Source organism: Oryctolagus cuniculus, chromosome 15, assembly GCF_051225735.1.
Source record: "Oryctolagus cuniculus isolate XC-2025 breed Fujian yellow rabbit chromosome 15, ASM5122573v1, whole genome shotgun sequence".
NCBI classification, from domain to species: domain Eukaryota; kingdom Metazoa; phylum Chordata; class Mammalia; order Lagomorpha; family Leporidae; genus Oryctolagus; species Oryctolagus cuniculus.
In genome coordinates, this window is record NC_142881.1 from 16,585,592 (window position 1) to 16,611,895 (window position 26,304).

Below are 26,304 nucleotides of genomic sequence, written 5' to 3' on the forward strand. Positions count from 1 at the left end.
GCTAATGGGCATCCTGAGGACCCCCAAGAACTGCTCAAAGCATGGCTCTGATGTGCAACCACAGTGGCCTGTCTGCACCTTGGGAGAGGGGAGGGAGGCTGAGCTGGCAGCAGAAGGGTGGGTGGGGAGCCAGCTTCTCCCCTTGCTGGCTGGGCGCTTTAAGTCACCACTTGACCTTCAGAAAAGCACGGAGGTCAAGTGGACCTATGATTTCAGACTTCTGGGATTATCGGGAAACTTTTTTTTTCAAAGATTTTATTTATTTATTTGAGAGGTAGAGTTACAGAGAGAGAGAGGGAGAGACAGAGAGAGAGGTCTTCCATCTGCTGGTTCACTTCCCAAAAGGTTGCAGTGGCTGGAGCTGAGATGATCTGAAGCCAGGAGCCAGGAGCTTCTTTTTCCAGGTCTCCCACGTGGATGCAGGGACCCAGCCACTTACGCCATCTTCCACTGCTATCCCAGGCCAGAGCAGACAGCTGGATTGGAAGAGGAGCAGCTGGGACTCGAACTGGCGCCCATGTGGGATGCCAGCATCCCAGGTGGAGGTTTAGCCTGCTAGGCCACAATGCCAGCCCCTGGGAAATCTTGTATTTTAATGATAGGATCGACATCTTGCCAAATTTTATGTTACTAAGCAAGGAAAAGGAAAAAACTCAAGCTCCCATTTCTGTTCATTCTGGAAAGGAATTTTTTTTTTTTGACAGGCAAAGTGGACAGTGAGAGAGAGACAGAGAGAAAGGTCTTCCTTTGCCGTTGGTTCACCCTCCAATGGCCGCCGCGGCCGGCGCGCTGCGGCTGGTGCACTGCGCTGATCCGATGGCAGGAGCCAGGTGCTTCTCCTGGTCTCCCTTGCAGGTGCAGGGCCCAAGCACTTGGGCCATCCTCCACTGCACTCCCTGGCCACAGCAGAGAGCTGGCCTGGAAGAGGGGCAACCGGGACAGAATCCGGCACCCCTACCGGGACTAGAACCCGGTGTGCCGGCGCCGCAAGGCGGAGGATTAGCCTAGTGAGCCGCGGCGCCGGCCTTCTGGAAAGGAAATTTTAACACTCAAAAATTACTAAGAATATACTTTAGAAAGGGGAGTTCTTCCCAAGAAATGGAAGATGATAGTCTTACTCTGGCATTTTAAAAATAGGATATGTATTAAAATTTTTGAAGGCTAAGACATTATTGCTTCAATTTTAAATTACCTTATATATGATATATGCATTATTTTAAAACTACAAATTGTTAATTTTTTGAGGGGGTTTAGATTCCAAGTACTAGGAACAGTAGGCCTCAAAATATCCAGCTGGTTCTGACACTTCAGCTTTATGCAGTCGTTATCAAAAATGCAATTTCCCATGGTTCCAGTATGCTGCCCAGGGTTCACTCCATTCAGAGTCTTCGAAGGAGTCACTCAGTTGCTCAGGCCCTGCCTACAGTTGTTTTTCCTGCCCTCATCCATCCAGGCCAGAAGGAAAGCTCTGGGTCAGGTCAGGCCAGAGGGGACCAGGAGATGCTCCTCAGGGCCGCGATTACCCATGTCACGCTCAAGTCCCGCCTGTGTCAGGCACTCACCTGAGATGCACGTGCTGGCCCCGGCAAAGTTCCCCGTGGACTGGTGCACTTTCTGTTGCCTCTTGGTCCTTTTCCAATTCTGCCCTTGCACCGGTCACCTCACTGGCTCAGCCAGGGCTGCAGGGCATCCTGCAAGCACGTGTATGGCCTATCTTGTGGACAGTGTGGCCCCACCCTTGGCAGCTCTGTGACTACAGGTGACCCCTGAAGCTCTGTGGGCTTCAGTTTCCTCATCAGAAACAACAAAACAACTGTAGCTAAAATCACGGGACGCTTACCTGGGTGTAATATTTTTGCACAGATTATTTCATTTAATAGTTGAGAGGGTACTAGTATTTTTCCTGTGCTTACAGATGTAGCATATGGGCTAGTAATCTAAGTAACTTGCTCACGGCCACAGACTGGCAGGGAAATTACTTGCTCAAGACCATGCAGCTAGTAAGGGCGGGAAGTGGGGCTCCGCTCCCAGCTCCGGTCTCTTTCCTCCTGGCTGGGTCCCTGGCATCCCCAGGTGGATGAACCCAGGTGCTCTGGCTCCTGACTTTGTCCTCTTAACCACGACACTTGTGGTGCAGCAGCTCATGGCTCTTCTGGGAATCTAGACCCCAAATTGCCAGTGGATGAGACTACAAATTCTTCCTTTGCAGGAATGGTGAGCACTGAGTGAGACGCTGGGTCTGAAGCAAGCTCCATCCCACATAAGGGAGTGATCTGAATGTTTCTTATTAATATGACAAATGCGTCCCTTCCCTCAGTCACCTCCTGAGTGCAATTGTTTACACTGTTCTTACATCAGGTAGAACCAGGGCCTGAAAGCTGGAGTGTGGACATTTGCAGCACAGTGCTCCAGAACAGGGTTGGGGTGGGGGTGCCAGGAACCCCGCTGTGTGAACCTGCAGGTGTCTTCCAGGCCTAGGGGTGTGTAGGAAGAGGAGCTGCCATTGGGGAGCCAGCCTCGTCGGCGCAGCTGCAGAAGATCCCTTATAATCTTAGAACGCGTCTTCCAGCCCAGCTTTGGGTAGCTGATTCGTCTTGACTCGCTTCCCTTCTCCCCTGCTTTCATCCTGAAGTCGGGGGCAGGTGTGTTGTTTTTAGGGTCTGCGTGAATAGTCAAAGCGGGCCTGGGAGCTGAGATATCAATAGACAATCCATTTATAAGAGAATCTGAGGCGCAGTCAGATCTTTGGGGAACCTGCATCTTGCCTTCTGACTTACCTGCGATCGTACTGTTCAGCTCAACAAAAGGCAAGTTGAAAGAGCGCTCCCCACTTCATCTCGCTTATGAAAGGAGCAAGGCCCGGCTGTGAAGAGGCCCTGTAGGATTATTCTCTCCAACTTAGAAATTTATCCAATTTTCTCTGTTCTTTATCAGAGTGGAAGGCAAAAGCTTTGCCGGTGTAGACTGAAAGATCGCGGTATGAAAAGCAATCTTACTGACATGGGGTTTTGAAGCCTGCTCCCGGGCCTGAGTGATGTCTCCCTGCACCAGTTGGAAAGCAGAGTGGAATTTGCACAGGGGCCTTAACCAGCAGACAGTAGATCAGACACGGACCCTCTTTGAGGCCAGCTGTGAGGGACGCTGTGAATGCCGAAATGAAAGAGAGCTAAAAAGGCCGAGAGCTGATTTCGGGAGTGATATTTTGCGTTACAGCAGAGCTTACATCTAAATTAGAGAAATGCCATCAACTTCGTTTAGACCCAAAGTTTAGATTTCCTTGGAGAGGCTTCTTCTACCTTTAAAAAAAAATGCCTAATTTCCATAAAGAGAAGGAGAGAAGCGGCCAGGCAGCAGGTCCCCTTGTAGGCACCGGGGAGTGGACTGAGGAAGAGGAGTGGGATTTTGCATTTCAGGAGGCTTCTAATCAGACATTGTCTTAAAGCGCGACTCGCTGTCTTCTCCCGGGAAGGATGCTGTGGCCCTAATCTCCTGAGCCCCAAGGCTTAGCCCATTTGGTTGCAATACAAGCACATCCTAAGGCGTAAACTGAGGCATACGCAGGTTAAAAGGGCTTCCTCGCGGTTCGATGGTGGTAGTGTGGTTTGTCTTGGTTTTTTAAGTCCTGCAGTCTTTGACCCGTGTCCCCTCTGCTGCCACCGCCGCAGGCACAGCAAGCTAACTTGCAGAGTAGCTCTTGTCCCTGAATGCCCTCAGGTGGGTTCGTTCGTGCAAACCGAGTCCCATTTTGGTAAAGTTGATTTGCTCCGAGTCACAGCGGGTCTGATCCGGCTCTCCACGCCCTTTTATGGACCTAGCAGTGTGTGGACTGTTTCTGTCTAGCAGGAGTCAATGGCCTCACTGGCAGGATGGGATAAAAATAATCCTGGCGGATGCTTGGACTTGGGCACATAGCTCAGCTCTTTCTCTAAGTGCTCATTCACTAGGCCATTACCTTCTGCTTTGAATCCTGGCTGTCCCATGGCAGGGCCTTCTTGTATGCTGGGCATGGTCCATTATTTAATTCCTGGCAGGTTGCACAAATTCAAACAGTTTGACTTGCAGGTATGCAGAAGATGTTGAGTTGTTGCCATGAAGCATCATTACAAACACCAGCACACATCAAGGATCGTCTAGAAGTGCCCTAAGAGTCTTGGGCTCTGTCCTGATAAAAGCCCATGTTCTTCTTCCTGCAGTGGCGCTACAAGTCAGACCTGATGGGCATGAAGGGCACAGGATGGCTGGCGCTGAGATCCCCACAGATAGAGAGTGCAAAGAAGGCTGCAGAACTCATCAGTGAGGTACCACCCATCTGCCCAATGCCCCTACCAGACCGGGCAAGGGCCGCCCGGCATTACTCTGGGAGAGGGAACCTGTTTACAGAGTGGAGACCCCAAGAGAAAAACCCCTGAGTGTTTTTCTGGGACCACTTGCAACCAAATCCCAGGATGAGAGTCGTCTCTCAATGAATTCACTGCTGGGGAACTGAAGGCGTGGATGAACGAGAAGTTTCTCAGGAAACAGGTTCTGTACAATTGTTTTCCTGGAGAGCAGGAAGCATATGCCTCCCAGCTACTGAGCTCCCTCCCAGTGTACAGGAACCATGAGATTTCAGATGGAGGTGGAAGTTGTACGGACAGCTGCATTACCTGAACGCAAGGATGCATGGCCGCCTTTGGTTTCTTAGTAATAGAACTTATTTGGACAAGGTCCAAGCAAGTCCCATTGGTGCTGGATCCCCCTCCCCTTTGCTGAATTCCATGGCATTAGGAGCCTCTTCCTTTGAGAGGAAATGCAGGGAAAATGTTCTGGGTCAGAGGTCGCTCGGATCTCTCCCTCCTCTTGATTGTTAGATGCCTGCCAACAAGTGGGACTTGTTTTTCATTCATGTCATTGGCACTTTTGGGGCTGAGGAGGTGGGGTGAAGCTGCACCTGGAAACATGCAGGCCGTTTGTCTCATGGGAATCCTTGTTTTCCTGTTACAGACCAAATACCGTGAAAAGCCAGACAGGATCAAGTTCACCACGGTGGTTGATTCCCCAGATCTGGTTCATGCCAAAAACAGCTACGTGCACTGCAGTGAGGTCAGTTCTTTCTCATCACATCCCAGGCACGCGTGGGGTGCAGGGCATCAGAATCCAGGCTCTGCGTAGATGTGAGTGCACACCCCTGCCCACAGCCCAGTTGTTTCATCTTTTCTAACCTCGCTTCCTTGAAGGAGGTCGGGTGGGGGAAATGTGGGGAGAATAATGATAGCAGCCCTTTCATAGGATTGAGCAAATTTAATGAAGGTTCAGTAAATAAAAGCACAGAAAGCTCTCAACAAGTACCCAGGACATAGTAAGTGCTCAAGCAATGCCTTGATGATGGCTTGCTCATAATTAATAATAATACCCAGTATGAGCAGATTTGGATCAGATGCCTCTTACTGGTTGATAGATGGTAATAGAAATAAAAGGTTAATGTAACCCAGTTAGCAAAGTACAAACAACGACATTCAAAGCTTCTTCCTGCTTTACTCTCTGCAAAACTTAGCCCTATTTCCTCCAGCCTGTATTATTTTGAGGAATACGAAGTCCAATGTTTCCTCCCTGAAATTGTCAAGGGGTTCAATTCTTCACCCCCAGTGACAAAGCTGCATCGTCCTCAGAGAGCCCAAATGTTACACAAAACCTAAATAGAATTTGGGAACAGATCGGACTGTTACAGAGTTTCCTCTGCGAAAATGGATGGGGCTCAAATGCTTCCTAAAATCGTTTGCAACTCTCTAATAGCTGCTCTCAACATAGCTTGAATTTAAAAATTCTGTCTTTCTGGGGCCAGGGTGGACTATGAAAACCTGATCTTGAACACATATGAATGCAGTTTACAATCAGAAGAACACCCCAGCTGTGTGTGTTGTTATTGTAATCATGGTGGTGATTAATACTCAACAGAGGCATTGAGGCTTTGCCTCGTTACTAGTGGAAAAACTAGTCTGCTCTCAGGTGCAGGCGTTCTCTGAAATCCCCACGCATCTGGGAAAAACCCATGAGATGGCCAATGGGGATGTTGGATTGGGGCCCAGTTGAGGAGATCCTGATCATCTTAACAGATCTGTTAACTACCAAGCCACCCCTGCCTAACCCTGGCCATACAAACACCCTCCACCAAGCAGGGGGTCAGGGGAGCAAGTGAGCTGTGTATTGCCTGTGGTCCAGGAAGTGCTACTCTCCTGTGTTTCCCTGCAGCGTCTGTACAGGTCTGGGGACGCCGAATCCCTGCACAGATACACCCTGATCCCCGACCACCCGGATTTCGCCCGAGCTCGCCTCAACGCGCTGCATCTGAGCGATGTAAGTGAACTGGTGGTTCATGTGGGGTGTGCCTAAAAACCAGCTGTGCCCACAGCATATTTTGTTTGTTAAAATAAAGTCCTGGGAGGGGTGACTTGGAGCAGAGAGGATACTGGACTGAGACTATCTGTGGCTTTCGGTCACTTTCCTCGCTGGGCTTTGGGACCGTCACTTGTAAAATGGGAATGAGGCTCAGCTTGACCAAGGTTCCTTCCGGTGCTAAAATTCTGGGCATGGCACCAAAGACCTCAGTTGTGTGCTGGGTTCTGGCCCGGGAGTGGTCCCCTGGACCTGACACCTGTGCCATTGGTTTCCTGGACTCCCTTCTGCCATACAGCAGAGTGTGGCTGCAGAGCAGGGGTGGCACTGTCTCACCCTGCATCTGCAAAGACACTGCCGTCGTGGTTCGTCCTGTGCAAATGCAGCTGGCTCCTTTGTGCGAGGGACTGTGCCCTCCAACACTTCAGTTTCCCTTGGACGTGTGCCCTTTGCATGCATAACCAAGACGCGGCCTCCTAAGCCCAGGCTTGTTGTTGGCAGGGGTCGGAGGCCCCCAGTTGTAATAGAATAGGCGGCCGCTCGGCCAGCAAAGCTGTGATCCGCGGATAACAGGTAGAGAGGCGGCGGAATCAAAAGGTACTGTCAGATCAGAATAACACAGCCTGCGTGTGTCGGCCTGGGGCAGCACGGGGCCTCCCAGAGCCCGGCCATTCTTCCCTCCCTGGCCTGGCCATTGTGTCCTGGGGCTCCGTGCAGATCAACAGCTGCTACCATTCACCCCAGAGGTGGCTGCCTCGCAGGGGTTGGCGAGAGGCGCCTTCTAGTTAGCGTGTGTATTAGTTTGTTGCATTTGTAAAGCCCTGTGGGATCCCACGCAGTGAATGCAATGGTGCTTTGTAAATATGAGTTATTATGACCATTTGATGTTTTTGAGGGACGTGCGAGGGATAATTTTAGAACAGCAGCTCTGGTGGGCTGACCTCCATCTGGGGAAGCAGGACCTCCCCCTTGGGCGAGCTGGCACAAAACATCCATCTCATTAATGCTCCGAGGATGGGGGACGGTGAGGCCTCCAGGTGAGGAGCTACTGGAGGCCCAGGGCTGTGGAAACTGGGATAAGGCAGCCAGTCCATCGGGAGCCCAACGTCAGGAGGGCAGCCACCCGGGCTGGCGACAGAAGCGTCTTGCCTCTCACAGGGGATGCCAGTTTGCAGAGTCCCAGAGCTGAAATTAGCTGCCGGGCCATCCAGGTATGAGAACTCATGAACCTCTTTTGAAGAGGACTTCTTCGGGGGGCGTGTGGAATACGCACAATTGGATCAAGTGCTCTGTGAGGAAGATGTGGAGGCAAAGTGACCTTCCTGGGCAAAGAAAGCCACTGAGATGCGTAAGGCAGCCGAAATAACTCAGAATCAAATGACTCTAATGTGTGAGGATGAGGACAAAACTGTGCCCACTGTGATAAAGAAGAGGAGCGCCCGGGGTTCCGAATCAAAGAGTCGACGGAATCTAAAGACTCCCAGTGGCAAGGCAAAAACCTCAACAGAATACAAAACCTCAGGGAGGAAGTGATCACAATCAAGCAAATAGTATACAGGGAGAAGTCTCAGGAGAAAGCGAGCCAACGCCCTGGGGAGAACCCCAATGTGGGCCCCACGCTCCAGTGGATCCTGAGTCACATAGACTTGGAAGCTGGGGTACCTTGGACACCGACGCGGGGTGCTGTTTGAGTTGGGTGTCACCAAGTTTGGTGTCGTTGATTGCACTCAGATCTCGTGTGGGCCTTGGAGAGAGCAATGAGTTTTTGACTCTGTTGGCTGCACTAATGTTGGTGGGACCACCCAAACAAAGTGAGGCTGAAAGGGATCGGTGCTTCGTCTCTCCCCGAATATCCCCTTCCTTCTACAGATCTTTCAGTCCCAGCTGCTAAACTCAACAGTGCCCCCATAAGTCCATCATTCTGGCTCTGTTGGGGATCTGTCTGTTAAGTGATCACCCCAGCGGCGATTGGTTCTGTATTTCCAGGGCCTTGAACATGGTAGGGATTTAGCTTTTGGTTTGTGGGGCTGCGCCTTGGAGCTGCAGGCGATGGTGAAGGTGCAGGTGATGGTGAGCCGTGGCAGAAAGAAACGAGTTCCATCACGCGTGACCCAGGCTCTTCATGGTCCCCCTGGTTCCAGGCCCGGTGCGGGATGGGGTGAGGCACTTTGCTTTTCATCTGCCACTCCTCCTTGGCTTAATCCCCCCAACCCCATGTGGAACAGAGCGCCAGCCTTGACCTCCATTTCCAGGTGACAAAAGTAAAGTTCTTAAGGGCCTCCTGACCCGCTGTAGCTCATGGAACGAGCGAGCGACCGCCGCGGTCTGGGGCTGTCACTTTGTCATCTGTTGGTGATGTGTCTCCCCTGCTGTCTCCCTTCTCTGTGGCTGAATAAAGGAGAGCCCTCCACTGGGATCGCCGGAGGAGTCCTTTCATGGAGCCATTCCCTTATCTTGAAAAAAAAAATTAGCTACAGAAGATTTTGACGCCTCTCTCGGTGATGTGGGCCTACCTGAGGACTGAGAGGATATGATTACAGACTCCCAGAGGGTGTGTGGGAACAACTTGAAAAGGGGGAAAAATGAAAGAGGAAGATATGAAACACATGGGTCAGGTACTCGGTCAGGTGCTTGACAATAAATGTAATTCAGGCGAAGGCTCTTCCCTTCGTGCAGGCACCAGGGGTGTATGTGAGATGCAGCAGGCCTCAGAGTGACGATGTGGGACATGGCATCAAAGCCAGGCCAAGGGGCCCCCAGGAAGTCAGTGGAGCTAACAAATGCATGGCTGTCAAGACCTAAGGAACAGCACGTTCAGCACAGAGGAAGAAACTGGGTTCTGAAACTTTGAGTCTGGCGTCTAGAAGCTGCAAACCCGAGGCTCCAACCGTGAGCGCCAAGACAGGAAGGAGTGGGTCAGGGACCTCCGAGACCCACAGAGTGCGGCAAATGAGCCAGACCCCCCAGACCGCATGCCTCTAAAGAGAGGAAGCCCTGCTTGGCCAGTCCCAGCAGTCTCAGAGCTGGGAGGCCCCCGGATAGACGTGGGGCCGTGGGCTCCATCATCCCGGGGCCTAACAAGGCCAAGAGGACTATTTAGGAACCAGCAATGTGCAAGCAGTGGAGGTGCTCCGTGCTCACTCCGGTTCTGTTTTCCCCTTCCAGAAAGCCTACAGAAACTCTTGGGAGCAGATCCGGGCCAGTGGCTATGACTTCAGGCTGGATGCCATCCCGTTCCAGACTGCCCGGGCATCCAGGGAGATTGCCAGCGACGTAAGACCTTGCCCCCCGCCCCCCATCACTGATAGGATTCACTGGGGGTTTCCCAGATCTGTGGAGAGGCAAACCACCAGGGCCTATCAAAATTATCTCTCCCTCCACTCCAGAACTGAATGTGTATTTCAAAGGAAAGAAAAAATAAGGCTTATTTTCTAGGATCTTTGCCAGCAATTTGGGGTTGGGGAGAGTTGTATCCCTACTCCCTCTGTCTTCACAGAGGTCCTCTTAAAGTGATGTGGAGCACCTGGAACCAGGGCAATGAACCAGGTCAATGATTGGTTTGCCAGGATGCAGTAAATGGGCTTCCTTTAGCTGAACTGCAGTGGGATGATGTAGAAAGATATTGGGCTTTCCCCCTAGTTTGACTTGAGTTCTAGCTTGGCCACTTAGGAATTAGCTGTTTGTCTTGGGGAAGTTGTTTACATTCTCTGAGCTCAGATTTCTATATCTATGAAATAGAGATTGAGTATTTGTGGTCTAGGGTTGATGGAGGAATGGGAACAAATGGTTTACAGGGTCTGGCTCATGGCAGGTGTTTAGAAGAGGCAGCCATTATTGCTGAAGAAGGGGGTGTCACCTACTGGGCAAATGCTCTTCACACCTTCCCACGCTCACCCATGAATGGTTCCTGGCTGGCCCATGGGGAGATGAGTACAGAAACAGAGCCTGCATTCAGAAAGGCGTTTAGTCTTTGGACATTGAGATATTCAAGTATGTGATCATTTTGTTGAATAAGATAAAGGCCAGTTTGGGGTGTTACCAAACACACATAGTAGGACCACATATTGCTCTTTGATAGGTTGGAAATTTAAAAATCCAAACACAAGTTCTTTACTACAGATGATTTGAAGAGCACTGGTCTAGGTCCCAAACAAGATCGGACTTGAACCTGACCAGAGGTTAAAAGCTGGAAAGGATCAGAGGAAGAACGGGCACACTTCTCTTCCTTTGGAGTTTTAACTGCAGCAGCATCAACGCCAGTAGCTGCCACTCAGTGGGCGTGAGCCAGTGGCCAGCACGAAGCTCAGCCCCATCTCATTAAATCCTTTTAATATCCCATGGGGTCGAAATTCATTACCCCATCTTTAAGATGGGGAAACTGAGACTCAGAGAGACTCAATATCTGACCCACGTCACAACTTTGGTTCTACCCGGATCCAAAATGTGTGCCTCTAATCCACCGTTGAGCTCCCTACTGTGTGTCCCATAGGACGACCCCCTCGGGGAGGGGAGGCTGGCCTGTGGAGGGGGGAAGACATGGGCCCTAGCGACCCCTCTCTGCTCCTCTGACCTTGCAGTTCCGGTACAAGGAGGCCTTCCTGCGGGACCGGGGCCTGCAGATTGGGTACCGCAGCATCAGTGATGACCCAAGGATGAAGCATTTCCTCACCGTGGGCAGACTTCAGAGTGACAATGAGTACAAGAAGGACTTTGTCCAGAGTCGGTCCCAGTTCCACAGCCGTGCAGACCAGCCAGGGTTTCTGCATGCCAAGAGGAGCCAGCAACTGGCCAGCGACGTGCAGTACAGACAGCCCCTGCCCCAGCCCACAAGTGACCCGGAGCAGCTGGGCCTGAAGCACGCACAGAAAGCCCACCGGCTGCAAAGTGATGTGAGCAGCCTTCGCCGGCCCCGCTGAGGCCTCTCCCCTCGTGCCTCTTCCTAGGACAAGGCCCTGTGCTCTGGGGAGTTGGGCCAAGATAGGACCCAAGGCCCTTAACACTACCGACCCAGAGGAATAGTAACAATCACCTCCATTTCTTGAATTTCTGCTGGGAAGTCAGGCTTTGTGCCAAGTGCTTCCCAAGCATCCTGTCCTGTAGCCTTCACAATAACCCCACTATGGCCCCATTTTACAGATCAGGAACCTGAGGCTCAGAGGGGTTAACTTAATATCCCCCAGCAAAGAAGTGGCAGACCTAGGATGTAAATGCCATTTGGTTTGCTGGGAGAGCCCCAGCTGTGCTGTGTTTCCAAGGGTCCTTAGTAGTTACCTAACCCAGCCCTGCACTTTCCGTGGGAAGAAACTGCATCCCACAAAAGAGAAGTGGTTCCCCTAAGGCCACGGAGTAAATCAAAGTAGGCGCTCAGAGTTGACCCAGCTGTTCCCCACCCCCAACCCTGCACCACTGAGCTCCCATCACTTGAAAGGGGCAGCGAAAGGCTGGCTCCACTTGTGGCACACTGGGCCCTTGGTGCCAGGGAGCTACTGCATGAGATGGATTTGTTCCCACTGCCCTAGCTTTACTAACAACAATATATTCCCCATCTTGTGGTGGCTTTTCTAACCCTGTCCACTCAGTGGTCAAACCACCCCAAACCCTGCTGACATATTCTTGCTTCTCTCCTTCCCCCAAGGTCAAGTATAAATCGGACTTGAATCTGACCAGAGGTGTTGGCTGGACTCCTCCTGGCTCCTACAAAGTGGAAATGGCTCGGCGGGCTGCAGAACTGGCCAACGCAAGGAGCCGGGGTCTCCAGGGGGCTTATGTGAGTGTGGCGAGACCCTGGGGGAAAGACAAACTCATTGTTTCTTTTCAAAGTTTATTTTTGGCCAAAGATCAGCCTCTCTAAAGAAGTGTAAAATGCAGCTGGAGCAAGGCGCCTAATTTCACGGGTCTGAGATGACCAGGCGGATGACACGTGGGTTAAACTTCCCGCAGGGTTTTCTCTGAAGTCCCAGCCATTAGTTCTGCAGAGGCAAACCTACTGGGGTGACATCAATCCCGGGCCAGGGCAGCCCAGGCTGTGCTGACTGCTGGCTTGCTGCATTTGTGGAAAGGGTCAGAGACTTGCTGGCTACAACAGTCTGCATTTCAAATGCTTTTATTTTTCCCAAAAAGACACCGCATCTAAATGAGATTGACTTTGCTTCTTTTTCATTCTTGCCTTGAGGATCCTTTTTCCTGGGAAGGATGGAGGAGGGGAGAGGGTGTGGAGACGAATGAGTCCCATGCTCCTGGGCTATCTTACCATCTCCTGTGGAAACAGGACGGGAGCTGCGTGGTAACTCCGGGCTGTGTGTTTGATTTCTGCAGGGAGGGCCAGAGGCCATGGAGTCTGGAGATGATCCCAGGGGGCAGGTGAACCCAGATGCCACTGAGATCCTGCACGTCAAAAGGAAGAAGGCTCTGCTGTTGTGAGCGAGTGGTGTCCACGCCAGTTCTTAAGAGAGAAGCCGGAAGAGCGAACTTGCATCTGAAGATCCAGACTTTAGATGGCCCCAAGTGGACGAGCTGGAACAATGGAGCACCTGCTTTCCCTGGTCCTGGGTTTATTAAAACAACTGTGAAAGCAACGGGGCTACGTCGTATTATTGCTCCTCTCTCTAGTACCTGGCTGGTCGGTCCAGGATGAGGAATAAAGAGGCCAGGGCGACTCCCCCCAAGGCTGGGCAGTCTGCAGTCCCTTGCTGGCAGGTGTCAGGTGGAGACAGCCTCTGAACGCTGATTTTCTAGGAAGAACAACTGTTGAAAGTGAAGCAAACCTAAGCTATCTCGTGTGGGTTCCATCATGCTTTGAGAGATCAGAAAGAGCCAGATGAAATGGTGCAAAGGCTGGGCCAGGAAGGCCCAGGCTGGGCAGTGGTTGTCTCTGCATAGAACATGAACACTCGCTGCGTGGAGGCCACGGGGTGCCTGTGGCTGCCCAGGAGCCCGTGTTGTCTGAGGTGCTTCAGAGGACGGCAGCTTAGACGGCAGCCTCCCTTTGGATGGTGGCTTTGATCCAACTCAGGAACCTGGTGACTTGGGTGTAGACCCCTGGTTTCTTCCCACATTCCAGGCCCCAGCTCACTATGCCGGAGATGTAGTAGGTGCCATTCTTCTCACAGGTCAGAGGACCTCCAGAGTCACCCTAGGGGAGGAAGGGGCGTGAGGTCAGCCTCGGGGCCACAGTACATTCAGACACCCCCACGACCGCAGAGAGGGTGCCGGGGCTGAGGGGGCGGTGTCGGCTGCCAGCTGTGGCGGGCTGCTCTGGAAAGCAGGCTCTCCCCAGGCTTCCGGTGCCGTGAAACTCACTCTCTAAGTGAGCAGTGTCCTTTGTCCCTGAGCCTGGGAGGCTTGGCACAGGAGCCAAGGGCTGTAGCCACCGTGCCATGGGCAAACTCTAATTCCTGACTCTTAGTCACAGGAGGGTTTTTTTTTTAAAATACTTACTTTGTTTCTTTGAAAGAGAGGGGAGGGACAGGGACAGGGAGAGGGACAGGGAGAGGGAGAGAAATAGGAGATTGTCCATCCTCTGGTTCACTCCCCAAATGGCCGCCATGGCCTGGGCTGGGCCATGCTGGAGCCAGGAGGCTGGAATGCCACCCCGGTTTCCCACATGGCTGGCAGGGGCCCAAGCACTTGAGCCGTCTTCCACTGCTTTCCCCTGAACGTTAGCAGGGAGCTGGATCGGAAGTGGAGCATGCACAACGCCCGCATTGCAGGCTGTGCTTACCCCGGCGCACCGCAGTGCTGGCTCCCTTCAGGGTGTCACTGCTGTGAGCTCTCAGGGGCTCTGGACTTGCTCCTTCTGGGGCCCTGTTTGGATACAGCCCTGGGCACACACAGGGGAGGAGGATGGGGACTCAGGGGGCACCCTGGTCAGGGCATTCACCGTGGTCCACGTGGTTAGATGTCCTGGGCTCTGAGCCAGGCTCTGGTGCCTGCCAGCCTTGGGCCTCAGGTTGTCACACTGCTAACTGTGTCCCAGGGCTGTCGTGAGGATTCTGAGAAGGACAATGAGGGTGTCAGCAGCTCTTAGGCTCCCAAACATCCACTACCACTTAAGCACCACCACTAACAGGTGTTTTTCAAATGAATTCCCTCTTGGCATCTTAGCCACAACCTTAGGATGATTTGATGGACATGTTAGCACCATTTTACAGATTAGGCATCTGAGATCAGAGAATTTGGTGACTGCTAAGGCCACACAATAGGGGACAGAACCAAGTTGCAAACCCATGGCTGTTACCAGAGCCGGCAGCAATTATTTCTTTTCTTGAACAATCTCTGACTCATCTCCCAGGGACTTAGGGCAAGTAGCACCCATCTGCCTATGGTTCTCTGCATATGTGCATATCTGTGGTCCCTGGGAGAGGGAAGGGCTCACAGCAGAGACACAAACCCTGGAGCAGTCATTTCCATTTCCCAACCCAAAGTGAACTCAAGGTGGGCAAGTAATGTTTGGATCCCTTTGTAGAGAGACTCCATCAAGGATCTAGGACCCAAATGTGGCCCTGTTGGGTTTTCCAGGGTAGTTGGGTGGTTTGTGAGGACAATCAGCAGAAAATTGTAAATCGAGGTGTTTCTGGGCATCTGGGACGGACGTATGCTGTGTGATGACACCCTGGCAGAGGCAGGGACTCTGGGGAGTGCACTGGGACACCGCCTGAGGTCCCCTTGGCACCAGTGTGGAGCTGCCACCTCCTCCCTCCCCAGCAGCTTCTCACACACCGCAGGCCTCAGCAGCTTGGGGTTCCCAAAGTCGAGACTGGGAGGAGCGTCAGGCAGGCCCTAGGCTGGCTATGGCCGCAGAGCCACTTAGCGTGCTAAGGTGAAACCTGTATCTGTCTCTCTCGTTTAAATCCTCATGAGTAGTTAATATCATTGCAAAATCTCTAGGCCTCACATCTTTCTCCTTCCAGCCAATGGCCTTTAGGGCATTCGTTGGGCTATTTCAGACCTGCTGCCCAACACTGAGGCCAGCTGTGCCATCTTCACATTTAAATATCGTGGAGCACAGTAGCAAAGGCTGTGGCATCCTGCAGACCTGGGTTGTCCAAATTCTAGCCCTGCCACTTAGCATCCAGGCCAAGACAACCTCTGAAAACATCTGTAAAATGGGGCTAATGATGCCCTCCACACACACACCAGAGGGTTGGGGGAATTCGAGTGAACAATGCAGGCACCAGGACCACTGTGGTTACCAAGTTGAACCATCCATACTGATGTGGACTGCTACAGCCCTATCTCCGCCCAGGGCTCCCAACAGCCTCTGTGCCCGAGGACTGCCAGCCTCTCCTTCTCCAAGTACCATTAGGAGCCTCTGACCTGGCAGGTGTCTTGTCCAGGTTTCTGAAGGTTTCCTGCACAAATCATGCTGTCATCAATCATGTGGTCGTAGAGTCGACGCGAGTTGCACAAAGTGTTTGCAATCAGCTTGACTTTGGCATCCAGGAGCTGGCGGGACCCTTCCCCTGTGGGGCAAAGAGAAAAGTCACTATGGTGGGCACCAGAATCCAGCAGTACTAGAAGGCCACCAGCTCTCAGCTCAGGAAGCGTGGATTTTCCAGGAGCTGGGAAGCGTCGCCTTCTAAGGCTGATGGATCCTTTCCCTCAGGCGTCACCACGCCTATGCAGACCTGTAATGCTGCACTTATCACAGTGGGGCTGAACCATTCATTGCCTCCTCTGTAACCCCAAGCAGACTATGAGGCCTAGGAGGGTAGGGAAGGTGTGTTGACTATTTGTTAATTTCCTATGCAGACCAGAGAGGCTAGCATTTAGTAGACTCTTGGGGAGTGAGTGGATAGATGAATGGATGGATGGATGGATGGATGGAGTGCCCTGGTGTACTGCTATTGCTCCACAGGTAAAGAGTCAATCAAAACATGTCATTGACTTTGAACACACAGCCTTGGAGGGCTATTCAGAGAAACTAAAACATCCTAGCCTGAATGTCTTGTAAGAGCCCCATCTCAGACATGGCCATACTGTCCAATCCATATTGCACAGAATAGGGATCAGAAGGCTTAGGTGGACTACAATGAAGATAGCTTCAGAAAAGAGTTTCCTGGTCAATTCTAAAATCAGTTAGCAAGAAGTCTCCTTTCCCAAAAGCATCGGACAAATTTGTATATTACATTTCCCTTTCGTCATGAATACAGACCTGTTAAAAGTGATTCTTGCTTTTTCATTATCAAGGGCAAGATTTGGAAGGGAAGGGAAGTATATTTTTAATGTTTGGGAAAGACTTGAAATACTCTTTTGAATTTCTTTGCATTAGAGGGAGTGATCTTGTCAGTACTGTGAAGAAAGTAACCCTTTGGTTAATTTATTTTTGCCTTTAAAACTGTTTTTTTTTTTTAAGATAACTGTGGAGTCACATGCAGTTGTAAGAAAGAACAGAGTTCTCTTGCATCCTTTACTCAGTTTTCCCGATAGTAATAACTTATAAGACTACAATGTAATACAACCACCACTGACATCGAATTAGCCAGGATACAGAACATTCCATACCTCATGAATCCCTCATGTTTCCCGACCCTGTCCCCATCACCCTAATTTTGTTACTTTTTCAGGTAAGACTAAATCCCAGAGACAAATCAAGAACTTAATTTCACACAATTTTATAGAATGCCTACTTTTCTCAAAGAGTCTTAACAAAGAGTCTGAAAGAGAGAGAGATGAGTGAGATCTGACCCCCACCCTCTAGGGCCAACTCAGTGAACACCTCTATAGAATTCTGTCACCTCCTGTGGGTGTGATTCCAAATCAAGGCAGTACGTATGATGATTATGAAATTAAATCTCAGTTGTTCAAGCAATGCAGCCAATAACATAACTCAAGTCTATCTGACTCTAAAATCCAGGATCTTTGCAGTCTACTTCTTTCCAGTCTACCTGGGGAAGCAGAGAGGTCTCCACAGACATAGGTTCAACGCTTGGTAAAAGTCAGCTATGTGGGATGGTGCTGAGGACAGATATAGAGACTGGGGAGGGCTCCTTGTAGGTGGTGAGCCTGGACTAGAGCTTGAAGGGTCCAGCACAAGCTGACTTCTGATTAGGCACTGTGGATAACACACAGATTCCAAGTTCAGAAGGGCAGCTGGGTGTGGCCCTTTCGTCTCTGGTTGACGTAGCTCAGCCGAGCTTGGGGAGGATGCACGGCCAGACTCACCTGTTTCCGTAACACCCCAGCCTGAGATGTGGCACTCGGTCCCAGAGGGAAACGGCCCATCGGGCAGGCACACGGTCTTCACGTACTTGGATTCGAGAGCACAGTGACCGTCCACGGGCTTTAACTTGAGCAAAGCTGGGTGGGGAGAGAGGGGAGTGAATGAGTGTGACTCTACAGCTTCAATGTGCTTTGGAAGGCGGGCCTAGCAAAGCTCCACCACCCCTGCCTCCGTCATTTCATTTCTAAAACCCCGCCCTGGGGGGAACACTATGGTCTGAGTGTTTGTCCCTTCAAACAGAGGTTCTGAAACAGTGGAAACTTAAACCAGCTATGTTGTTCAGAGGCAGGGCCTTCGGGAAGTGACTGGATTAGGGGTTGGGGTGGGGCCCGATTGGATCCTGGAGGCTTTATGAAGGCACAGACAGAGGCAGAGAACTGCACTCCCTGTGTCTCGCCACATTTGTGCCACCTTGGGACTCAGCTCACAAGAACACCAGCGCTGGGGGCCAGCCCAGGGGGACCCACTCAACCCTGTGCTAGGAAACTCCAGAACTGTGAGCCATAATAAACCTCCTTCCCTTGTAAAGTTAGCCTGCCTCGGTGTTTGCACTCAGCGAGGAAGAACTGACCATGACAAGGAGTAACGCTTCAGGCCGAGGACAGTATCAAGACAAAATAATGGACTTTGGAGTACTTTCTAGTCCATTGTCTAAACAAAGGCTGCAAAAGGAACAAGACTACTGATGAAGGAGAGATAGAGGGAGTCCCCACGGAGGGGAGCTAGGGTGGGTACAGAACTGAGCAGTAGTGCAAAGAATCAGTGCCTCTGACCCTGAGGGCCCACCAGGTGCCCAGGGCGTCCACCGGCACATGGTGTCACTTAACACACAGGACGTGCAAGCTGTGCATCAGTGTCCTCAGAGAAGGGGAAACTGAGGCACTGGGCGGTGGCTAGTAGGCCGGGGAGCTCGGATTCAAGGCCAAGCTGTTTGTACAGCGTGAGGCTCCTGGCATCCTTCACCTCAACTGGAGAACTTGTGCCCATTTATCACAGCGCTCGGTGCACTCCCAAGGACGTAAAAGCTCTCAGGGCAAGTGTTTGGCCTAGCAGGTAAGACGCCCAGTGCTACATCAATGGCCCATACTGGAGAGCCTGAGTCTGATACGCAGCTCTGGTTCCCGACTCCAGCTTCCAGCTAGTGCAGACCCTGGGAGGCAGCAGTGACAGCTCAAGTCCTTGGGACTTGGACTGAGTTACCAGCTTCAGCCAGGCCCCATCCAGGCCATTATAGGCTTTTGGGGGAGTAAACCAACTGATAGGAACTCTTGCTCTCTAAAATTATTTAAAAAAAAAAAAAAAGCTCTGGAATAAATTATTACAGCATCTATAAGGGACCAAAGTGGTCAAGAGCACCTTCTAGAACCAAACCTCAGCTGTCCATCAGTGGGGAAATCTACTGGCACAAGACCCACTGGAGGTCCACGGTGGAGTAGACTCACCGATGTCATTGTGGGGAATCTCATCTCTTTCATTATAGTGGCTGTACTTCACTATCTTCTCCACCCCAAAGGTCTGCTCGTGGAACTCAGTCTTCTTCAAGTCCTGGTCTCCTAGCACCACTTTGAGATGTTTGATTTTTATGCTGCAAGGGAAAAATAAGGGCCATGGGTTCACATCCCATTCACCCCCTTACTTTCCACGTGCCTCTGAACTAGACGCTAAGCCTTCCCAGGACTCGAAGTCCTTGTTTATGAAAAGGAAGGGATAACGTCTCTCCCTGCACAGATATTTACTCAACAGCTGCCCTGCCCAAAGGCTGGCTGTTGGCACTGGAGATCCTGCAGTTAATTCATAAAACACAAGCCCAGCCCTGGCCTCCCTCCGCTTGTCTTCCAGGAGGCAGTTTGGTGGATTAAGTGCTGTGGAACACATACAGTGACGTGGTGGCTTTTGACCAATTTGCAGCTCCTTTGCCCTTGGAGCTAGATTAGACCCCCAGACTTGCCCAAGCTGCCAAGATGCTGCTCAATGGAAAGGAGAGAGCACCCCTTACAGTGGCGTCGCCCTGCCCCTCGCCCCCGGCAGGCACCTACTCAGTGCAGTGGGCGGCGGTGAGCACCCAGCAGGGGTGGATGAGCGTCCCCCCGCAGAAGTGGCCTTGGGGCATGGACACGGTCAGGGGCATGGAGGTCTGCAGGGACGCCTGCCACGGGTGCTTGCCCGCCGTGCTCTTGAAGCCTCCGTAGATTCTCTTGAGCTTCCGCTCTGCCACCTCGGTCTTCCCGCACGTGTCAAACCCTGGGATCTTGACCAGGGGCTCCGCAGGGCTTCCCTCCAGGTTGTCCGTGTCTGTGGGATGCAAGAAAGATCAATCACACTGCTCAGAGTCCCCCTAGCTCCTCAGAGCTGGGCAGAGGAGTGATTCTCAGTCCAGAAGTTAAGGGTCCAGAACTAAGAAGCTTTCCTTCTAATCACAGTGCTTACCAGAAAGCGAGTCCATAGGATTCACGGTGAAGCACACATTCTCCTCTGGATTTCCCAGTGTGCTACACACATGTTCTGTGTGTGTGTGAATAAACAAATCCAGGGGCTGGCGCTGTGGCACAGTGGGCCAAGCCTCCACCTGCAGTGCCGGCATCCCATACTGGCACTGGTTCTACTCCCAGCCACTCCTCTTTCCAATCCAGCTCTCTGCTATGGCCTGGGAAAGCAGTAGAAGATGGCCCAAGTCCTTGGGCGCCTGCACCCATGTGGGAGACCCAGAAGAAGCTCCTGGCTCCTGGTTTCAGATCAGCCCAGTTTCAGCCATTGTAACCATTTGAGGAGTGAACCAGTGGATGGAAGATATCTCTCTCTGTCTCTCCCTCTCTGTCTGTAACTCTACCTTTCAAATGAATAAATAAATAAAATCTTAAAAAATAGACAAATCCATCACTTAGCTGTTCATCAAGGCACATGTATAGTTGGAAGCTTTTCCAGTGTGGAGGGAAGGACACTCCAATGAAGCCGAATAGGGGAGCTGGGACACAGCACAGATAACTGGGTTACAAAGAAGACGGCAAAAGTGTTGCATGGATGGAGCCTCCTTCTGTCCTTGGGGTCGGCAAGGAGGGAGAGAACGCGCTCTCTACTTGGGAGAAGAGGAGGACCTTTTGGAGAAGGGGAACTTGGGTCGATTATCAAAGAGTGGCTGGAAATGGGCAAGGACGGGTATGGGATGGAGCATTATAGACGGAGACAGCCAGAAGAGCAAAGGCACAGAAGTGAAACTGGTTGGGGCAGCGTGAGAGAGTGTGGAGCGTCTCTCTGTTGGGGTGGGAGTGCACATCATCACCCCAGGTGTGAGCGCGGAAATGGGCAGCGACGACTGGCAGGGAGACCGTGAGGCTGGAATTCAGACCTGGGGGGAATCCCGAGAGCCCAGGGGGACCAATCAATGTTTGATGACCATAGCGCCCCCAGCGCCGGGCGATGAACAAGTATCTGCTGGGCACACTGGCTGGGTGTGTGCAGTGGAGCCACCTGGCCAGCGATGACAAAGATCCTTACACCTGCTTGGCATCCTGAGGGGCGCCAAGGACCAGGCAGGTAGGGTGCCACTCAGACAGAACAGATAAAGCAGCTGTGGAGAGGGAATGGGGTGGGGGAATGGGATGCCAGGAACCTCTCTCTGAGAACTTGCAACCACCCTGTGCCCCTGGACAGCTCGGCCCTCCGACAGCCCTGGGCTTACCTGGGGTGGAGCAGGCCGAGACAGCACAGTACTCCCACTTCACCTTCTCACTGTTCACTTTCACAAAGCACCAGGGCTTTTTGTCTCCATCTGGGTTTCTTAAAAAGCACACACATACACATACACAAAAAACCCAAGTAACTCAGGGTCAAGGCTTGGGGAACCCCTGGAGCTCTTTAGAGGACTGTTGGCTAAGAGGCTTCATGCTCTTGCACATGGAGCTTGAATGGTGCCTTGTTCTGCTCATCTGAATGTGGGATCGTGTTCCATTTGAATCTACCAGTAGGCCAGCAAATCTGGGCAAATAAGGATGGTTATAGTTTTTTTTGGCAAAACCTTGACTTCCAGCAGAGAATCCCAAGGACCAGGGAGCGTTTCACAAACCCTGTGGCAGATCCACGGGGCGTATCAAATTGTGTTTAAGAAAATAAGTGAGATCCCTGCTGGAGACTTTTCTCCGACAGAGAAGTAAAATGGCCACAGAAGCATTGTGGGGGTAAGCTCCCTCTGCCTGAACCTCAGAATTCTATTTGTAGGAATGGACAGGCAGCTGGGGGTCAGGGTGGGGTGGACACCTGCTGCTAGCTCCATGCAGGGACCAGCTTCTGGTGAATGCAAGTGCAAGGTAATTCGTGTTTTGTGCAAGGAAAATTCTCCTGTTTACGGAGCTAGCTAAAAGCCAGGCCAAAGACCCGTGCCCCTTACATACGAATCTTCTAAGGAATTGGCCTTGGCTAGAAACAAAGCGCAGTGGGAGGCAGCCAGCAGAGTGGTCTAGATGCAGAAGGGGGAGAAGTTCACCAGGGTCATCGCTGGGGAGGAGGGTGGCACTGCCCTTTCTGGGGACAACTCGAACACCCTTGTGGTGGAGCTTGTCAGGCTCCAGGCATCTCATTGGTTTCTCTCTTGCAGTTGGGTGGGCCATTTGACTATTTCAGACCAATGAGATGATGTGTCACTTTTAGATGAAGGCAGTAAAACAATGCATCCTCTACTTTCCACCTCTTCTTGCCCTTCCTGCATAATTGAGCCACTTTGTAGAGCTGAAATCCCCACATCACCATTCCCAACCCACATGTAGTGTTGGTAACAAGTAAGGTATTTGAGCCCTTGCGAGCTGGGGATATTTTGTTGCAGCAGCATGACCTTGCCTGTTCTGGACAGGAAACTTTTCCTAGAAAGAAGGTTGATGAGTTTCAATGATCTGCTTTATAAGCAAGCCACTTGGCTGGTGCCACGGCTCACTAGGCTAATCCTCCGCCTGCGGTGCTGGCACCCCACGTTCTAGTCCAGGTAAGGGCGCCGGATTCTGTCCCGGTTGTTCCTCTTCTAGTCCAGCTCTCTGCTGTGGCCCGGGAAGGCAGTGGAGGATGGCCCAAGTGCTTGGACCTTGCACCTGCATGGGAGACCAGGAGGAAGCACCTGGCTCCTGGCTTCGGATCAGCACAGCACACCGGCCGCAGTGGCCATTTGGGGGGTGAACCAATGGAAGGAAGACCTTTCTCTCTGTCTCTCTCTCATTGTCTAAATCTGCCTGTCCAAAATAAATAAATAAATAAATAAATAAATAAATAAAATAAGCAAGCCACCAAGGCTGAACACAGGGAAGAAAGTAATTTTTACCTGCAGAAGTTGTGCTCTCCAATCCCGTGGGCCTCAGCATCCTCCATAAACATGTTGTAATTCTCCTGCAAGAGCAGGTGCGAGTTCCAGTAAAGGCATGGGTGCTGGTTGACCGTCCTGCTCACTTGTCCTCTGTATGAGTACCCATCGCCAGTGTAACAGTCATCAGGGCCTCAGAGACAAATAAGCAGGGACATGAGAACAGAGAGCAATGGACGTGAGGACTTCAGGAGTGTAACAAAGGTGATAAGATTGGGCCTAAGATTTCACCATGAAATTCCAGAATTTTCCACATCCGACCTAGCTTAATGTGAAATACAATGGTTGTGAGGGTGGGAGCTCAGCTCCTCCATTTTGGCTCATAGAAGAACTGGTGGAAGGTGGGGAGAGGCCCAGGTATGCTTAGGTGTGTCTGATTTGCCTCTACTACATCCCAGGTTACTGCTTTCTTTTCATGGAGCGAGACACAGCTTGTGCCCAATAAGCTGGGAGGCAGAAGCAAAGGCAGAGTTTGAGAAACCCAACCTGAGCCACAGTCTCGCTACAACACCCAAACGGAAAAGGAATTCAGAGACCTGGTTGCAGTCCTGAGTTTTGTTTGAAGTGGAGGCAGAGACCCATACCGATTTCGCAGAATCTGCCCCTGTACTGGTCAGCGCAGGCACAGCGGAACCTGGACCTCCGCTTGTGCCGGAAGCAGGTGCCGCCATTCTGGCAGGGGTTTGGCCTGCACGCAGGAACCACTGTGAACACAGGAAGTGGGGCCAGGAAGGCACTTCAGAGGGAGTTGCAGCCCATGTCTGAGATGACAAGTAGATACTGGTGGCACAAGAGGGGTATGACAGAGCCCCAGACACTCTAGGAACTGTACACATGGACCTTAAGAAATAAGCAAACATTGATGCGGCAAGATGAGAGGAAGCTGTGCGAAGAACACATCAGTGCACAGGTCACTGAGCAAACAATGACCAGAGGCATGGACTGAGCCAGGACACGGGCGCCAAGTCCCCAAACTTGGCTCTGGCCCTTGATACCTGTGTGACCATGAGAAAGTTAGCTAACCTCTCGGAATTTTGGTTTTTTCATTTGTAAAACTTTCCCATGCAGTAATTCTGGGAGTGCCTGAGACAGAATGCAGATCTGACTCACCGCACTGACTCCTTTACATGGCTCATCTCGGAAATAGATCAGGGCCTACTTCCCAGAGGAAGTCAGCTTTAAGACTATTCTTTCTGAGTGGTAAGGGACACAGGTCAGTCGGTTCCCACTGGACTCTCCAGGAATGACAAATCTTTAAAAATCACAATTAAAAGGGCCACACTGAATCCCAAGAAAACATCAGATGCATCTGACTTCCACTGAGTGGGAGGTGGGGACTCTGGGCACAAGCTAGGGCAGAGAAGACCTGCCATCAAAGCAGCCTCCCCACTTACCTCTGGAGCAGTCTGGACCGGTGTGAGGGTATTTACAGGTACAGCGGAAGTAGGGAGGACTCTGGGTAATGAGACACTCGCCCCGGCCACAGGGATTGTTCACGCACTTGTTTTGCACTGTAGGGGATCCACAGAGAAGTAGAGGCGGAATACAGGATATTATTTGGGGCCCATTGTACCTGGAGGAGTAGCTGTATGCTACAAGGTTTCAGGTGGGGGTGGCCCACAGGGTGCATGTGGCCTTGTCCATGGTGCTGAAGTACTAACCAACCAGGTCATGGTTTCTCTTATCATTGGATCACGAATGATTGCTTCTTATGCTCCAGTGCTCATAGTTTTTATTTTCCTATCCTAGTAAAAAGCATTGATAATTTTCATATCTTCAGCAAACAGAGTCACAATTTTATTCTCTCTGTTTTAAATAGCTGATTTCACATTCCATTCATAGTTTTGTCATTCTTTTGAGAAGCTGAAGGATGAATCCAGGTACTCCATTTATACCCACTGTTCCCAGCCATCATGAAACATTGATTGAAGGAATCACTGGGTTGAAATTGGAGAATCAAGGGAACAGGACACAGAGGAATGAGATCAACAATATAGCCCTGTCCATCAAACCCTCTCTGCCTCTCCCAACCCAGCTGATGGCTGTCAGAGTGGACAGAATCCAGGTCCGCTACAGGGTACAAATAATGCATGGGTGTTCTATTTCTTATGCCTTATCCAATGGCCTTTCATGAAGCCCACAGAGCTCACTAAAGGCAGACACAGTGAGAATGGCAAGATGAACAAGCATGGGGCTCTGAGTCACGCAGCAGGGCTCTCATTTCTGCTCAATCCCCAAGTAGCTTTGTGCCCACAAGCAAGTCTCCTGCGCTCTCTGGGCTGCCTTTCTCTAACAGGGCTGTGCCCTGTGTGTCCTGAGATCCTTCCTGCTCTCCCACCTGAGGACAACATTTCTCTGTTGTAGTCAGTGGAAAGGCCCTGAAAAATAAACCCCAAGTTTGGAACATGCCTCCTGTTTTAGATTCCAGTTCTTACCTGCCCTTGGCCTCCATCTTGTCTTCTGTAGCGTGGACGTATTTGTCCCATCTCACAGTGTGTGGATGAAGATTCAGTTAGCAGCTGCCTATGACCCTGCACCAGGATCCATTACACATGACACAGTGTGGCAGTTGGAACCCTTTCCATGGGGCCACTCGCCCTTCCTTCCTCCCTAGAGTTGGAGGAGAAACTGCTTTTTTCTAGCCCAGAAGGGAGAATAAATCCAGTAAAGATGCACTCACCCTTTTGACACCGGTTCCCAGAGAAAGGGGCTGGGCACTTGCACTTGAAGGTGTCCTGGCTGACAACACAGGTCCCTCCGTGGTCACAGGGGTTGGATTGGCATGGATCTAAGACAAATGGGCAGAAGTCAAGGGTGATAAGAGGCATCTGGTGAGAAGCTCCTGTTTGCTCATCTCATTGCAGTCTCTTCCCCAAACGAGAGTGATTATGGAGCCAGGGGAGAGGGGGAAACACAGATTTTCCTTCGAGAACAAGGAAAAGTGCAGCCATGTGGCCAGAGGGAGGGATTCAGGTTAGTAAGAGGGGAGGTGAGAAGGAATTGCGACTGTCTCCCCTCGGTCTGCTTTGGATGGGGCCTTTCTCATTGAGAGGCTCCCCTTTCCCTCATGAGTGTCTTTCTCCTCCCCGTCTCGCTGGGAGTGCCACGGGGTCTGCCTCTGATGCTGACGGCATTCACAAGCCTGAAGACCTCCCCTACTTCCAGTGCCCAGGGGTGGAGGTCAGGCGTGGGGAAAGAAAACCCACCCCTAATGAAACACAAGCTGTCTGAACATCAGGCGAGAAGAGCAAAGGCAAGAGGGTGACAGAAGAATTGACGGCGAGGAGGGAATGACCCAGTGGCCTTCATCTTTCTTCAACTACTTGTTCAGTTAGATTTTGTCATATTTCATCTGTGCCTTTGGCTTTTCATG

The 26,304-nt window shown here is 51.4% G+C and overlaps 2 protein-coding genes across 9 annotated transcripts in view; one reads left to right on the forward strand and one right to left on the reverse strand.

Moving 5' to 3' along the window:
* Positions 1-12,947, forward strand: part of NRAP (nebulin related anchoring protein) — a 71,127-nt gene extending 58,180 nt beyond the window's left edge. For all 8 annotated transcript variants that reach the window (XM_008270528.5, XM_070057204.2, XM_002718751.6 and 5 more), the window contains 7 exons: positions 4,194-4,298; positions 4,984-5,082; positions 6,229-6,333; positions 9,538-9,645; positions 10,950-11,261; positions 12,008-12,139; positions 12,688-12,947. In XM_008270528.5, coding sequence (XP_008268750.3) covers positions 4,194-4,298; positions 4,984-5,082; positions 6,229-6,333; positions 9,538-9,645; positions 10,950-11,261; positions 12,008-12,139; positions 12,688-12,792 — 966 coding nt within the window. In that variant the 3' untranslated portion in view covers positions 12,793-12,947. The remainder of the gene's footprint in view (positions 1-4,193; positions 4,299-4,983; positions 5,083-6,228; positions 6,334-9,537; positions 9,646-10,949; positions 11,262-12,007; positions 12,140-12,687) is intronic.
* HABP2 (hyaluronan binding protein 2) overlaps positions 12,460-26,304 on the reverse strand; it is a 31,842-nt gene continuing 17,997 nt past the window's right edge. Inside the window, exons 4-13 of the mRNA XM_008270527.5 lie at positions 25,612-25,719; positions 24,326-24,442; positions 23,516-23,635; positions 22,893-23,064; positions 21,270-21,367; positions 19,630-19,885; positions 19,036-19,178; positions 17,536-17,670; positions 15,688-15,833; positions 12,460-13,504 (exon numbers count right to left, since the gene is read on the reverse strand). Coding sequence (XP_008268749.3) covers positions 13,340-13,504; positions 15,688-15,833; positions 17,536-17,670; positions 19,036-19,178; positions 19,630-19,885; positions 21,270-21,367; positions 22,893-23,064; positions 23,516-23,635; positions 24,326-24,442; positions 25,612-25,719 — 1,460 coding nt within the window. The 3' untranslated portion in view covers positions 12,460-13,339. The remainder of the gene's footprint in view (positions 13,505-15,687; positions 15,834-17,535; positions 17,671-19,035; positions 19,179-19,629; positions 19,886-21,269; positions 21,368-22,892; positions 23,065-23,515; positions 23,636-24,325; positions 24,443-25,611; positions 25,720-26,304) is intronic.